Source organism: Rhinopithecus roxellana, chromosome 3 (genome assembly GCF_007565055.1).
Source record: "Rhinopithecus roxellana isolate Shanxi Qingling chromosome 3, ASM756505v1, whole genome shotgun sequence".
NCBI lineage: Eukaryota > Metazoa > Chordata > Mammalia > Primates > Cercopithecidae > Rhinopithecus > Rhinopithecus roxellana.
Window position 1 is genome coordinate 9985665 of NC_044551.1, and position 16419 is coordinate 10002083.

A 16419-nucleotide genomic window follows, 5' to 3' on the forward strand; every position below is an offset into this window, starting at 1 on the left:
ACCTCTTCATTTGTGAGTTCAAAGTTAATATAATTTGTGTTTTCTATTTTTCACATTTCCTTTCTTTCCCATCACTGCTTTGACCATGAACTTTGGAGTAGTCTGGCTCTTCCTGGCCAATGGTCACAGTTCACTTAAATTCTTCCATTTACTACACCTAAGCCTATTTGTATACTTGATCCTTTGTTGCCTCGGATAAACTTTCCTAGAATGGATGTAATTTCTTTAACATCCTACTCCATCTGTACTGGAGGTTGGGTCATGGACAGTGCATACTGCATATAACCAGTTTAAGTATATTCATAAGGAATCAGAAATTGTAATAATTCTGTATTTTTGATCATTATTTCAGATTTGTTCCTTAATCTGGCTACCTAAGACAAAGGAGATTGCAACTGGCCTAGGTACTCCCAAGAATGATGTGACTGTGTGGACCTGTCCCACTGTGTCCAGGTCTGGTGGGTTTTTTGGTAAGCAAATGGGTGAGTAAAATGCCATGCATCTATAGCAAAGTGAGCTGTTTTTGGGGGGAATGAAAGATTTTCTCCTTCTGGTTTTTCTAAGCACATATTTCATCAGAGGTAAAAGTCCTACATCCACCTTACCTCAGAGAGTGTATAGTTGAATGTTTCTGAATTTGACTAAGATGGTTCATCACTTTAAATTAAGTCATCTTCTCCTTGCATATGTATATGAATGATGGAGTGGTTATCTTGGGCAGTTTTTGAACTCGAGTTAGCATCACAAATCATCTTATTTTGAAGAAAAACCAGCGATGTAGAATGGGTGGAAGATAAGGCAATCTGAAAGGGCGCAAGACATTACTATGTGTCAGGAGGCCACTAATGACCATGAGGCTTCCTCTGTGAACATCTGCCCTTTCAAGGTAGACCACTATTCTTCTCAGCTTAGTTCTACAAACTTTTACTGGGTACTTCTTGAGAGAAAGACCGCATGATGGGGAGCAAGACCCAGGCCCTGTCCTCTGGGCCTTAAATCTTTTGTGCAATCTAGAATGTTAAAGGGGGCTCAAGGGTGAGTAGAATATCTCCTCTACCCAGCCCAGGGAAACACGAAGACAAAACTGGTGGTCGGTGCAAGAACGGGGCATCCTGTAGAACTCTGATTATATATCCCGTCTTTTTCCTCTCTCCACTCACCTGGCTTCCTGGCCAATCCCTGGGATTTACTTACTCATTATTTATTTATGAAGCATCTATTATGTGGCAGGTACTTTCTAGGGTGCTGGGGATACACAGGTGAACAAGAGAGACAATGCCCTTGCCCTCAGGGAGTCTACACTTTTGTGAGAGGAGACATGCAGAAAACAAATATATACAATGTTAGGTGGTGATAATATCATGATTTTCTTTGGAGATTCTGAAAACGTTAACGGGCAACAATGAAACAGCCTTATCGGGTAGACTTCCTGCCTCTGATGATGAGCCCGACTGGAACTCAGCCTCAGAATGACCTTTGTATTCTTCAGCTGTCACACTCTGTGGCCTGTATCAGAATACAGGCAACTCTTAGCAGAGCCATTTTGGTGATCAGGTGCAAGTGTAGGAAGAGCATGAGTCATATTTTTTTGCATATTTTAAATCAAAAGACATGCAACTCGCTGGACCTTTTCAGATTAGAGAAGTATTGTAAATCAAGCCTTAAAACCTGGTTCTTTACAAAACTAATTCCAGCAGCTAGGCAGGGCCTTCATTTAGGTGGGGGCATGCGATAGGATATTCAAATCAATTTGCTGATGCTTGGAATAAAGAATGTACTTATCAGGTGTATTTCCTTGTTTCTCTGGCCCTTACAAGTGATAAGTACTTTAGTTTTAACTCCTTGTGAATTTTTTCACTAATATTAGACAGAATTTCCAAGAGTGCATTTAACCTTTTCTCTTAAAATGCTTATAGTTGGAGACGAGGTTACTTTTGAGGTCTTAGACACTCATTTTCATCTCTAACCCATTATTTCCTTCTACATACAGTATTTCTCAAAAGTGTTTAGCAGTTATACAAAACATGTATACAAAGTTGTTAATACAAAAACGTGCCATGTGGTCAGTAAGTTTGGAAATTTGGGGTTAAGCTAGAACAGTTTTTTTTCTCTTTCTTTTCTTTTTATTTATTTTTTTTTGAGGCAGAGCCTCACTCCATTGCCCAGGCTGAAGTTCAGTGGCACCATCTCGGCTCACTGCAACCTCCACCTCCCAAGTTCAAGTGATTCTTCTGCCTCAGCTGCCCTAGTAGCTGGGACTACAGGCGCTAACTACCACGCCTGGCTAATTTCTGTGTATTTTTAGTAGAGATGGGGTTTCACCATGTTGGCCAGGCTGGTCTCGAACTCCTGACCTTAGGTGATCCACCCACGTCGGCCTCCCAAAGTGCTGGGATTACAGATGTGAGCCACCGTGCCTGGCCAGGGTTTTCTTTCTTAAGGACCTTCCAAAGTCTTGGATAGATTATGTGTATTGTGCATCACCAAGAGAAGGTGATAGCATTCGTTGTTTCCCAAACACAATTGGGAAATCTGTAGTGGGGGCGCATCTTGAAGTACTTGTTCCATGAACACACTGAGGGAGCACTGCTGTGTCCCCTGGTACTGCCTAGGTATTTAATCTTTATGGCTTTTGTTGTGAGGCTGTGTTTCCATTGTGGGTCAAGAACAGAGCCCTCGACATACACCTGATGATTGGGATCTGGATCAGTGTCTTCAAACTGGGGGTTATGATCATTGGATTATGAATGTAGTGAGTCAAGATCAGCAAAAAAAGTGAAATAGAATAGTATAGATGGGAAAATGGAAAATTAGGTAGTATTTTGTGAAACTTTTGTTATAGTTATGTAGGTACATATATGTGCCTATATATGGGGTTGCTACATAAAATGTAGTTTTGGCTGTGGGTTGTGGTCACAAAGTTTGGAACAAAACTATTCTAGATTCTGGTCACACCTTTACTAAGCCTTACCCTGTTAACCATAGTCATGATTTTTTTTCGGGGGGAGAATTTCAGTTAAAGAGACCTCATCCACCTGACCACAGAGGAAAGGTAACTTATGATTATTCCCACCTATTAAAGAGTTGTAATTTTTAAGCTTTAAAATAGGAGTAGGTAGCTTTTTAGCTTATAGGGTGAGATCTGGTCTTTGGCTTGGTTTCATCATTCTGTGTGTCAATATGTGGTCTCATTTATGACTATAGTTGCAGAAAGAAGACAACATTTTCATGCTTTCAGTGTCTGTATTCTTAGAACCTGGGAAAATAAACCCTAAAAAGGACCTTTGTCTGAGATAAAGAAGACATTTCCCACTATCTGGTAAATTAAGATTGTCATTGATATGCGAGAAAAACTTCAAGAATGCCTTTGCATCCAATCCAAATGCCATTTTTCTAACAAATTCTAGAAGTATCTTTCCAATTTTTAAGTCAAGATAGTTTTCAGTACATGCTTTGGAAAAGATTGGGATTTCCCCGCACTGTTACTCTTTTTCCCTTTTTCTCTTCTTCATCATAACACAGAATAGTGAAGACATATTTATTACCTATTATATTTATTGAATAGACTTTTCTTTCTTATTAATTTAAAAGCATTAGTGCAGCCTGGGCAACACGGTGAGACTCCATTTCTAGAAAAATTACAAAAATTAGCCGGACGTGGTGGCACACTCCCTATAGTCCCAGCTATTTGAGAGGCTGAGGTGGGAGGATCACTTGAGTCCAGGAGGTTGAGGCTGCAGTGAACTGTGTTTGCACCACTACACTCCAGTCTGGGTGACAGAGTGAGACCCTGTCTCAAAATAAATAAACAAAAGCATTAGAGTAATGTTTTATTATATATTTATCCTCTTCTTTTTAAGAAGCTGGATCTTGCTATGTTGCCCAGGCTGGAGTGCAGTGGCTATTCACAGGCTTGATCATAGTGCACTGTAGCCTCAAACACCTTGCTTCAAGTGACCCTCCTGAGTAGCTGGGACTGCAGGTGTGTGCCACTGTGTCCGTCTCCTATATTTATCCTTTTAAAACAACTAAATCAAGTTGCTTTTCATTTATATGGTTTTATTATTTTTTAAATAATAGACAGTGGTCTTCCATTAAAAAAAGAGATTCTTTGGTCAGGGTTTGGCGTGTGGTCTGAATAGTCAGAGCGCTGAATTGGATCCTAGTTCTGGCTCTGCCATTAATTAGCTGTGTGACCTTTGGCAACACATTTGGTATCCCCAAATCTTTTCCCTCACCTATAAAAGGGGCCTGCATTGTCTTTATAAACGTAAACTTGCTGCTTCAGTTTATCTGATTCGTTTATTGAAAGCTGGGGCCCAGTGGGATACTTCTTGGGGAGGGCTGGGGTATGTGGCAGGAGCATAGCACTGGCATTCGTAGGAATGGGTGGATTAGAGAAGACAGAACTAACAACAGTATAGGGCATGAAGGGTGTGGTAGGCTGATAAATGGTCTCCTAAAGGATATGCATGCTAAATCTCTGGAACCTCAGAATGGGACCTATTTAGAAATATTGCATTTGGAGATGTCATTAAGGATCTTGACATAAAATCATCCTGGATTATCCAGGTGGCCCTAAATCCAATGACAAGTATCCTTGTGAGAGACACACAGAGGAGAACAGACACACAGAAGAAGAGGTGACGTGGCCACAGAGGCAGAGTCTGGAGTGATGTGGCCACAGAGCAATGATTGCCAATAGCTGCAAGGCACAGAATCACCTCAAGAGCCTCCCTAGGGAGCACAGCCCCTGTGACCCCATGATTTCAGACTTCTCATCTCCAGAACTGTGAGAATCAATGTCTGTTGTTTTAAGCCACCCAATGAGTGGTGATCTGTTATGACAGCCACAGGACACTGATACACGGGCAAGAGCACTGAGGGAGAAAACTGTCCCAGTCAGCCCTGACTGCTGTCTCCCAGCATGGCTCAGTTGGTGGCAGCTCTGAACCTGGTGGGTGTGGGAAAGCCCTTTATCCTGGGATGGGACTCATGGCCCCACCTCACATTGCCTATAGTCCTGAGCAGCAGCCCATATAACGTGGAGGAGTATGAACTGTCTTTCCCTTTTCCCCCAGGCCACAGGGGCAGAGTGCTGCACCTGGCTTTGAGTCCAGACCAGACCCGGGTGTTTTCTGCTGCAGCTGATGGGACGGCCTCTGTATGGAATTGCTACTAGCACCCAGCCCCTCTAGGTTTCAGTTTCCTTATTTCTAAGTGAAGATGATGATGTTGGCTATGTCTTCTCCGTGGAGTTTTTATGAGTATCAAACAAGTTGAAATACTCTTCTTGATGTGAATGCCTGTTTTCCTGTTCTTTCTCAGATTGCTTTATTTGCTCTGCTCCCCAGAGATCGACTTCTTTCCTTCTCTGCTTTCCTCTTTCTGCCCCTCTTCCTCCCCCTCTTCTTCTTCCTCCCCTTCTTACCCCTTTCTAGAGATTCATTTTCACTACTTTATTCAGAATAACATCTACAGCAAAGATTTCTACTTCTTTCCCATCTGACTTTTCTCCCTAGCTCCAAACCTCATATTTCTGATTGCCTCGGGATAGTTCCCTTTCAAGATTCTTTCCTGTCTTTAGCTCAATCTCAACACATTGAAAACACAACTCATTCACTTGAAAAACATTGATTAAAATCTCACTATATGCTAGGCAGTATGTTAAGCATGCATATTACTTTCTCTAAAAATCAGTTCTGTAGAAATCTCTTTCCCCTCCTGACGGTCTCATCCTTATCCTGATCCCCTACTCAGGGAACCTCCTAGTTCTTCTCTGTGCTTCCTTGGTTCACCCTTTGCTCTCTTTTCTTTTGTTTCACCTAGTCACATCCTGCGTGCCTGGCAGCCAGTCTGCTGTAATTGCCTTATAACGGTTTCTCTGGACTCCGCACCACTGCTAGGTTAAACATCTAAAAGTCCCATGCTGATCCTCTCAGTCCCCTGCTCGCAAACTCTCAAGGACACCCTATTACTAAGCACCTTTGACCTCAGCCTCTGGAGTCCTGAGCCCAGGACTTGAAGTTAGATCTGTTCTTGCCTTGGCTCTGCCATAAATACACCCTGTAACCTTGGATGTGTTGCAACATCTGCAAGGATAGGAATTTGGATTTGATCACTGCTAAGGTTCCTTCAAACTTGATCAGTTCACTGTTCTGTCTTTTGAGTGTTAATTCCCATTCATCTCCTATATTAAGACTTTGGCTAAGTCTTGTGATTTCCTGCCTTGTTGGAGCTTTTCTTCTAACCTGAATTCTTGCTTCTCTCTCCTTTTCCTTTATACACCCACACAAGTCCTAACCTCTCCAGGAAGTGTTTTGAAATGATGTTACCTGGATTTGAGTTCTTGGCATTAGCCTGTATCATCTACTTGGTATTACTATACTATTACAGCTGTTTAAAAAAATCTTATTACTGTCTGAATCATTGGTTATTTTGGTTTTAACATCCTGAGGAGTTTAAATTGAAGGCTTGAGAGAGCATGCATTATATTTTTTGGTGCTCCTTAGTATGTTCTGCATATGCCAGATAACAAATATTGGCTGATTATTATTATTTTTTTTGCTTTGACATGACTTGTTTTTACTAATACATACCCATTCCCTATGCCCCCAAAATCGATACAACATAACAAAAACTTTGAGAATTCAAAAGTAGAATAGTATATACCAGGGGAGTTTAGGACTCTTCTGTTAAATTAGTGTTAATTTGTAAATATATATATTTATTTTCCCTGTTTTTAAAACTTAAATCTGTTTGGTAATGTTAGTAATTCTTGTCTTAGAAAATTTTAGGCCACTGAAAGCCACAGATGTGATCGTTTTCTTCTTTAATGGTTTTAATTTGATCTTCCTAATAAGCCAGGTATAAACTGTACGAAAATGTTTAGAAGAAAATGAGCAAAATGATTAGACCGTTTCCAGTGTCCCCTGCTATTCTGTTCTGGATACTTCTGTTTTAATACTCTCACGACACTATGTCATGACCAAAGGCCACTTCTCTCAATACTGGCATGTGAACAACAGGCTCTCATTTAAGAAAAATATTAATATATCTGTTACTACGATTAGTTTTGTCGGGAAGTTTGGAATATGATTTTCATAAAGAAAAAGGTAAGCTTTCAGATAGCACACAAAAGCCTGGGCTACAACTTATTTTTAAATTTTGAAATTAAAAATTTTTCATGGAGTAATAATTCACATATAGTAAAGCACATAAGTCTTAAGTTTATAGCTTGATGAGTTTTAAATTTGTGAATAAACAACTGTGCAACCACCATCTAGATCAAGATATGAACATCTCTAGTACCCTAAAGGGATCCCTGATGTCCACTCCTAGTTAGCAGCTCCACATTTTTCTGACTGCTATCCCCATGGATTAGTTTTTCCTTATGCCAACTTTTAGATAAATGGAATCTCATCCTGTATATTCTTTTTTATCTCACTTTTCCTCAACATTAAATTTGTGTTGCATAAAACTGAAGTTTGTTCTTTTTCATTGCTGTGTAATATTTTATTGTATGACTGTATAACAGTTGTTTATCCATTTTATTGTGTGTGGATATTTGAGTTATTTCTAGTTTTGACTTCCAAGAATAAAGCTGCTTTGTACATTCCAGAACACATCTTTGGTGGATAAAAGCACTCATGTCTGTTTGGGATCTACCCAGGAGTGGAATTGCTAGGTCATAGGTTTATATATATGTTGAGTTTTAGTAGACACTGCCAATTTTCCTATGAAGTTGTACTAATTTATACTTCTACCAGCAATTAACAAGGGTTCCATACAACCACTTTTTAAACAGAGTTCAAAATCTGTAGTACGTATTGACAGTAGGGAATAGTCCATCCTCTTTTTGCAGTTAAAGTCCTAACTAGCAATGAGGGAATTGTAGCAAGTATTTAAAATATCATCGTAGTTACTCTCTCAGAGCCTCTCTTTTATATAGTAGCACCAGGCTTCCTTTTCTAGTATAAAGGTTCATCCCTGGTTGCATATTAGAATCACTGGGGAGCTCACATAAAGAATACTATATCCTGGGTCCCACCAAATACCAATTAAATCAGAATGTCTAGAGGTGGGACCTGGGCATTGGTAGTTTTAAAGAGCTTGGTGAGTCTAATGAACGACCATGGTTGAAAACGAAATGTACTATTACTTTAGCCAGTCTTTAAGCTATGCTCCTTCCTTTGTTGTTGGTTTTTTTTTTTGCGCCTTCCTTTGTTTTAAGAGCCTGTCTCTTAGTGTTGCTGTATGTTATTGGTTTGAATATGTATTATGCATGTATATGTGTGTGTATATGTGTGTATATGTCTGTATGTGTATATATGTATATACATATGTATATACACACATATATGTATATATTGAAATTTGTATTACATAATATATAATATATATAAAATTTATATTACTAAAGGGACTATAGAAATTGAAAGAATCTGTTCACATAATAACATCTTGAAGTGACTACAGGCTGATGACTACCTACTAAATTCACTATGTTGAAAAATATTATGAGGGCTTTTTCCAAAGAAAACTTTCTGGACACAAGTCAACACTCATTCTCTACTATGGGATGGCAGCCACTGTAACTATCATGTTGATTGGATCTACCCAGTCTCAAGAACCAAGAGAACTGAGAAATCACCTAGGTAATCCAAGGCTTAAATGCAAGGCACTGAGAAAGAAGGCTGACTTTCTATTGTATAATTTTCTTGGCTGCCAAAGTACTGTATTTGTATGCCCTAGAATTTGGAAAATACTGTAAGGCATTGCTTGTTTCTTTTTCTCCCATAGACTCAGATTCTTGTGTATAGCATGAAAAGCAGTTGTTAATGTGGAACAATGCCCTATATTTCCTTTTCCAGACTGGCTGCAGACTGGCTGTTCCAGACTGGCTGTTTCTGTTTCCGGTGGAATTGTGGAGCCCTTTACTGCATTTGTTGTTAGACCTGATCTTAGGGTCATTCTTGCTGGATTCCACTGAGACAGAGAGATGAATAATTCAGGAAGCATTCCCATGTCACTTGATGCATAAATGACTCTGGTGACATTGATCACATAATCCCTCCCCCTTGCATTATCTACAAGGCTCCCATATAACTCTGCTTCACTTTGCTGGTGCGGATCTGCCCACTAAGTTTACAAGAGAGAAACAGGTACAGTCATGCAAATTGATTTTATTTGTGAAAACATTAAGAAGCCACAGTAAATGAAATGAAACAGTTATTTAAACTGCCCCCTTGATAGTCATAATTATCCAGCTGAGGTGTTTCTTTGAGAGAAGAATATAGACACCAGGTCCACCAGGGTGTCCACATTTATTTTCAAGGCCAAAGGAAGTGACCCCTCGGAAAACACCGTTGCACAACAAAGGGCTTCCAGAATCTCCCTGGAGGAAAACAAGAGGGGTCAGTGTTCGGCATTACTACTAGTGAAATGGAAGAAATTCTGCAGCATTTAATATGGAGTTAAGACCAACCTTGACCTCATTGAAGATAGTGCTTAAAAATTAAAATGTTTGGAAATAGTTCAGTATTTTTGAATTGGTTCACTTGGTTTATTTATGAGCCAGTGAAAATCAAAATGAAACTTGCACATGTTATCAGCTAATTTTGAGACTGTTGCTCTGCTTTTGGAAAGGAAAGTCTCCTGTTTATTTGTCATTTTCTCAAAATGCTTAATAACTCAAGGGGCAAAAGAGTCAAATGCAGATGGTACATTGAAGCAAAGAATAAAAACTATGTTTTCTGGTTCTTCTAGCAGATAATTGCCTTCCAAAAGAAACAAAACCAAATCAGTCCCTTTCAGGCAAAAGTTGGCCTTATAGAGATATGAAATAAAGAACCATGTTAGAACCTGGGATCCTCTCTGGACAGGTATAGTTCCCCTGCCTGTTACAGTAATGGCATTTGCAGAATTAGTCCTTTAGGTTTAATTCATCAATAGCCAATTTCGGGGTGTTGAGAGAACAGGGAAGGATTGCCAAGCTTCGGTGGTGGCGGGTGGCTGGTGGGATGGGAACTAGCATCTTAGTATGCTGCCGTGGCCTTAGGATGCTGCATGTGGGTTCCAAAAGTATGAAGGTCCTGGGTTCCTGGGAGCCCAGCATGGTGGACAAGGGAGGGAATGGGGGAACTAGGGCAGAGAAGGGAAAGTGGACAGGTACTAAAGACAAATGTTTTCTTTTCCTGGGATTTGACTAGCTTTGGTTCTGAAGGCAAGACATAGATCTAGGGAAGGACAGAGACCTTTGGATTTCTCAATCTCTGGTAACTCCCAAACTATGCATACTGCATACCCTTCTTCAGGTAAGACTCTGTAAGGTCTTTGGGACAAATGAGAAATGCAAGCTAGTACTCAGTTTAAAAATCTGTGAAATGTTTCTTCTATTCTTGTCTTTAAGCATGGCCCTGTCCCACCCCTTCTCAGGGGGTTCTAGGATGGAAGCTTACACATTTTCTGGTATGAGTCATGCTTTGAACATTGAACAGCATGTTTACTGGAGATTAAACTAAGCTCTGGGAAGCTATAGGGTCTGGCTGGAAATATTCAGCCAGGCTTGACAGACATTTCAGACATGCTGATGTTAAATGGCAGAGGAACGTAGTGGAGAAGGAGAGGGAATGTACTGACACGGGGAAAGCGTACTGAATGGCCTTGAGGAACCTTGACTTCAGCTCTCCTAAGTGTTGTATATCTTCAAGTTTAGATCTCTGTATGTTAATATGAAAAATGAGACCGAACATTGCTTCCTAGTAATTTTTGTAAAAAGCCAAAAAGATGTAGTGCATGCACACCATGCACTAGCAGTGAGCTTCTTATTTTTGATTAGTGACCCACTTGAGCTGAGCACATTCATGTATTTGACTGGGGTTTTATTAAACTTATTTCAAGAAACTCTAGGATCCTGTAGAAGCCAGTGCTATGACAAAACAAAGCATGATGTTACATTTTCTCTGTCTGCATGACTGACTTCAATAGCTAAATGTGGGATCTTATTTTACTTACATTGTACGAGTCTTTTCCACCTCGGAGGCTTCCGGCACAAACCATATTCATTCCAATCACAGGGTTAAAATTATAGTGATTTGGATCATTGCAGATTTTTCTGTCTATGATGGTGATATTGACTTCTCTCAGCGTATCGGACTGAGATGCATTATTGTGAATCCTCCCCCAACCTGCAACTTGGCACATGGTTCCTGGTTTCACGTCATCCCCCTTTTTAGGCAGATGAAGGATAGTCACATATTTGTTAATTTTTGCTTTTTCCTTCAGCTGTTGGAAGAAAAACATAAAGTGTTAATGGGATAAGATATTTACATTTTAACTTAAATTATAGTCCAAATTTTCAGGATCCTCTTTATGTAAGTTTTTACAACAGTGGCACCAAGGAAATGTTTTCATGTTGGTGGCCAGATTGTAGAAGGTTCTATGACTTTTGAGAAGATAATCAAAGATACATACCCGTAAAAGTTTGAGATCACCTTCGTGTGTGGCTGGGTCGTAGCATGGATAGGGAAACTCTTTCTTAACACGCATTATCTGTTTTTCTTGCTCTTTCCTGGTTATTGAGTGAGCCCCAAGAATGACCTGGGACCTTTTGTTCCTGAGAACAGATACAACATTATTTACTGGATTTCTTCTTTGTATTAGCAATTGAGCATATATGCTGATCAGTTTCATTGTCCCATTTGTAAGTATGGAGGTGGGGAGACATCTTTGTGGCTCAGAAAGAAAATGTGTGCTTTAAAGAATAAAATAATGTTTATGAATAAAAGAATGTTTATGAATTCATCGTCATCATCATCACCAGCTTGTTTATAAAAAGGTAAACTAGGTTCATTGAAAAGAGAATTCCATGGCAGCAAAGCCAAGCCTTGTGCTTGTCTGCCCCTCTACCCCTTGCCTTATTTAGCTGTGATGGAGAATTACTTATTAGCTGTGATGGGAAGCAAAGATCTCAGTAGTCCAGGGACAGAAGCAAAAAGCAGCCAATAGTTGTAAAGTAATGCACTGAAGGGGTCTTTTCAAGAAAACAACAAACTCAAATGGGAAAACTTTCAGAAACAGATTGCCCCATGGAGGACCCTATTTGCATGGCATTGAGTGTGTTGAACGGATGGTGGTCTGAAGGAGGGGTTCAGGAGTCTTTTTGTTCTCTTAAAGATTCATTTTGGTTATCAAAATCAAAATGCTTTCTGATGAACTGATGGTTAAGGCTATCATCATTCACAACCTAGTATAAACTACACCAACCAGATTATGCACACTGCCTCTTTTCCATTACATCAGCTGAGATTAGTCTCACTTAAACGATCACATGTACCCCCAACATATGTGCAACTATTATATGTCAATAAAAAGTAAATAATAAACAAAAAAAAGAAAAAGACCTTAGAACAGTGCTTTCCAGTAGAACATATTTTTATGATGAAATGTTCTATGAATCTGCACTAGCCACATGTGGCTACTGAGGACTTGAAATGTGGCTGGTGCGATCAAGGAACTAATTTGATATTTTATTTAACTTTAATTGATTGAAATTTACATAGCTACCTCTAGCTAGTGGCTATCATATTGAATGGACTAGGTTTACAGGCTTGATTTACAGAGTAGGAAAAGACCAGGCCTGGGAAGAGGTTTGAATGTAGCGGTCGAGAGGAGTGAAGAGGTGGCCAAAGATGTGAGAGGAATTCACGGAGGCATACAGGAAGGCATTGAACACAAGATTTCTGTACTTGATGGTTGCACCCAGGGCTCTGAGGGGGCACTGAAAGTTTCAGCCTTCCATGCTGAGGCTAATTCTACCTGGGCATGCAGTCATGAGAGAAGCAAAGCTCTGCAGCACCTGTACCCAATGGCTCAGTGGAGATCTACAGAAAGAGCTTGTGGATGCTACTTCCTCATTGCCTGATTCTTTGTGGCAAGTCTGGGCTTAACTTCCTTTTAGGCTTAAGCAAGTGCCCAAAGACTTAAGCGACGTGAAGATACATGTGAACCTCCCATGGCTTTAGTGGGATCTACTATTTATTTTATTTTATTTTATTTATTTTATTTTATTTTGAGATGGAGTCTCACTCTTGTTGCCCAGGCTGGAGTGCAATGGCACAATCTCGGTTCACTGCAACCTCCGCCTCCTAGGTTCAAGCAATTCTCCTGCCTCAGCCTCCAAAGTAGCTGGGATTATAGACATGCACCACCATGCCTGGCTAATTTTGTATTTTTAGTAGAGATGGGGTTTCACCATGTTGGCCAGGCTAGTCTCAAACTCCTGACCTCATGTGATCTACCTGCCTTGGCCTCCCAAAGTGCTGGGATTACAGGCGTGAGCCACTGTGCCTGGTCTGCTCTTTTTATTAATGTTTCCCCAAATTAGAGTATCTTTACAAACATTTGTTTAAAAACCCAGGCACTTACAAGTTACAGTGAGCTGCAGTCAACACCCAGTCTTTTGCAATCAAAGCCCCAGCACAGATGGATTTTCTCTCAAGACTAAGTAGGACCATGTAGGGTCTTGAATGAGGAGTTACTTCATTTCCTCCAATAATTTCTTCACAGACATCTGTTCAAGGGAAAAAGACAAATTAGACTGGTGTTCACCCCCAAAGAGCTCTACACAAAGTCATGTTTCTAAGACCAGTGATACTTTTTGCGCTCAGAGAGGAAGTCTGGATGAGAGCATTTCCCCCTGCTTTTACTCTATGTACACCCGTAGACATCTGATACAAATCCTATTCCTGTTGGACTTTAGGGTCCTGCTCTTCCACACATAGAAGCCAGGCCATTGACTGTTCCAGGATCATTAGGCTAGAAGTCACAAACCAGCAACCTCAGGCCCCAGGGCAGAAAGCTGTGCCTTGGTCTTTACCATCAACAGTTGCTGCAGGAGATGCCAGTGGTAGTGACAACCTCAAGTACTTCCACCCTTTTTGGCTAAGTATTAATTTTGGGGAAATAGATAAGACTTTTAGAAGCCTCATAACTTCCCTTTTAACCCCAAGCCATTGCAAAAACACAGCTTATGAACCGATATTAGCATCATTTAGCTGTGACCCTACCCCTCAGTCCTTTGGTCATTATGAGAGTTTTGGTTATTAAATTGCACTGTTCTCACTCATAAGTTAAGAAAATAACATCGATTACACCTCCCTTTCCATCTCTAGACCAAACCATGTGGTTTAATCTAAGGTATTTTCCAATGAGATATGGAAGAGAGGAGAGAAGATACTATATGCCGAGAATTCTGCCTAAGTGACATTTCCTTAATGATGATAGTGTAGAAGTAGAGACCCATTGTTAGGGAACAGTGAGAGCTAAACACAAGGCAAACCATACATGCTGATAGATAGAGCACCTTATGTCTCAGTGATACACTCTGAGCTCTCCACCTCCTGCACCAGATGTTCTTGGATTCTCCCAAAATACTTTTGCTAAGACTCATGGTTTCTTGAATAGGGCACAGTGCCTCTTATTCCATAATTAGGACTAAGTCATTGCCAAATTCACAGGCAAGTATTAATGGCAGCTATAGAAGCCTTTCCTAAGATTTTATGAGGGTGAGAGCAAGGAGGAGAGCGACCACATGAAATGTGGCTAGTGTGATTTGAAAAAGCAGAGGTCTCTGCTTTTAAAAAGGGAACTGGGAGGAAGAAATTCTAGGCTCTAGAAATAAAAGGGTAAGGAGCTTATAGAAACAAGAGAACTTCACCCAATCCCAATTTTCCTAGGATGATTCATGTACAGATAGATTTCAACCGTGCCTTGCTTTGCTGTGTCTGTTCCTTATATGGGCCCACACTGCCCTCTCTGAACACAGGAAACAAAGAGGAACACAGCAGTTTGCTTTTGTTGTTTCCTTTGAAGAAAAGATATGGCTGGATTTATCTGCCCTGTTTTTTTCTGTTATGGAAAATTTAACATGCCTGAATATAGTCATACTACGCCCTGCTTATAACATAGCCAATCTTTGCCCCAAATGTCCTGCAGTCTTGTTATTTTGATATTTCTTCTCTCTCTATCTTTTTTTTTTTTTTTTTTTTTTGGAGGGGGGAACAGAGCCCTGCTCTGTCACCAGGCTGGAGTGAAGTGGTGCGATCTCAGCTCATTGCAACCTCTGACTCTCTGGTTCAAGTGATTCTCCTGCCTCAGCCTCCCGAGTAGCTGGGATTACAGGCACGCACCACCATGCCCAGCTAATTTTTGTGTTTTTAGTGGAGACAAGGTTTCACCATGTTGGCCAAGATGGTCTCAATCTCTTGACCTTGTGAACCACCCACCTCAGCTCCCAAAGTCTTCTCATATGTAGGTGCATGATAAACCAGAGTTCTTTGGGAATTCCTGGCAAGGCAAGTTATTACGTAAGTCCCTGCTTCCAAAAGCTGATGAATCATGGGAAAAACCATGGCTGGCTCCATATTGCTATAGCTCGAGAGTAGTCCTCACTTCCTAGTAGGCTGTTCAAGGGAAATCTGGAGCTCCCCAAGAGCTGTCACCCTTTCAGCGGTGATACCATGAATTATACAGCATTTTAACCCATGCATGCACAACTCATGCAAAAGCAGAAATATTGATTACCATTTGGTAGACAAAAAATTAGCTTAATAAAAAATATTATAGCACTCCCAAAGGGTTAACGAGGGAACTGGCCTAATGTCTTAATGTATTGCCAAAGAGTCTCTAGACCAGAGAAATAAGTATAAAAATTCTAATAATTCCTGATTCACTTTTGCTGTCTAGGTCAGATTTGTCTTAGTTTTCTTTAAACGATCTATGTATTTTCTGCAGTAGGAAAGGCTGAGTTGACTACGTTGCCACTATTCCTTTCCTGGAAGGTACTATTTGTTGTACTAACACGAGAGTTTTGTTCACTCATTTTTACGTTGTCTTTTTTGGCAGTTTTCAAGTTACAAATTGGCAGCGATAAGCATTGGTGGTTCTGCTATCTTTTGCAAAATAATTGTGAGAAGAAAAGATGTTTTTTTCTTCTAAAATACAGAAATATTTAAAATCCAAGAAAGAATGCTATTTAAAAAAAATAGAGACAGGGTCTCACTACGTTGCCCTGCCTGGACTCAAACTCCTGCGCTCAAGCAATCCTTCCACCTCAGGCTTCCTAGTAGCTGGGACTACAGGCATGTGCCATTGTGCCTGGCTAAACATTTTAAGACCTGGGGGAAAACATCTTCTTTCAGTATAGGAACGTAATATTACCAAAAGTTCATTGAAAGTCTGCTCCATTTTGCTTCGTGGTCATAATGGAAATGAGAAGAATCAGTCTTACCTTCAGGAATTAGCACAAGAAAAACGACAACTGAGAGAGAGGATGCCAGAAATCTATAGGAGTTCCTCATTGTGACTGCTGTCCCACATCAATCAACCTGAAAATCTGCTTTCAGTTCTTAACTGCCT

The 16419-nt window shown here is 40.3% G+C and overlaps 2 protein-coding genes across 4 annotated transcripts in view; one reads left to right on the plus strand and one right to left on the minus strand.

Annotated features, from left to right (window-relative positions):
• CDC20B (cell division cycle 20B) overlaps window positions 1-6424 on the plus strand; it is a 59526-nt gene extending 53102 nt beyond the window's left edge. For 2 of the 3 annotated variants that reach the window (XM_010386481.2, XM_010386483.2), the window contains 2 exons: window positions 353-470; window positions 5082-6424. In XM_010386481.2, the coding sequence (XP_010384783.2) occupies window positions 353-470; window positions 5082-5182 (219 nt within the window). In that variant the 3' untranslated portion in view covers window positions 5183-6424. The remainder of the gene's footprint in view (window positions 1-352; window positions 471-5081) is intronic. The other variant, XM_010386482.2, reaches the window with a different exon arrangement.
• Window positions 6425-9165: 2741 nt separating this feature from the next.
• GZMA (granzyme A) lies at window positions 9166-16419 on the minus strand. The gene is made up of 5 exons (XM_010386484.2): window positions 16292-16419; window positions 13429-13573; window positions 11476-11617; window positions 11017-11286; window positions 9166-9397 (listed from the first exon to the last, which is right to left on the minus strand). Exons 1-5 carry the CDS (start codon window positions 16359-16361, stop codon window positions 9236-9238), a joined length of 789 nt encoding a protein of 262 aa, XP_010384786.1. The 5' UTR covers window positions 16362-16419; the 3' UTR covers window positions 9166-9235.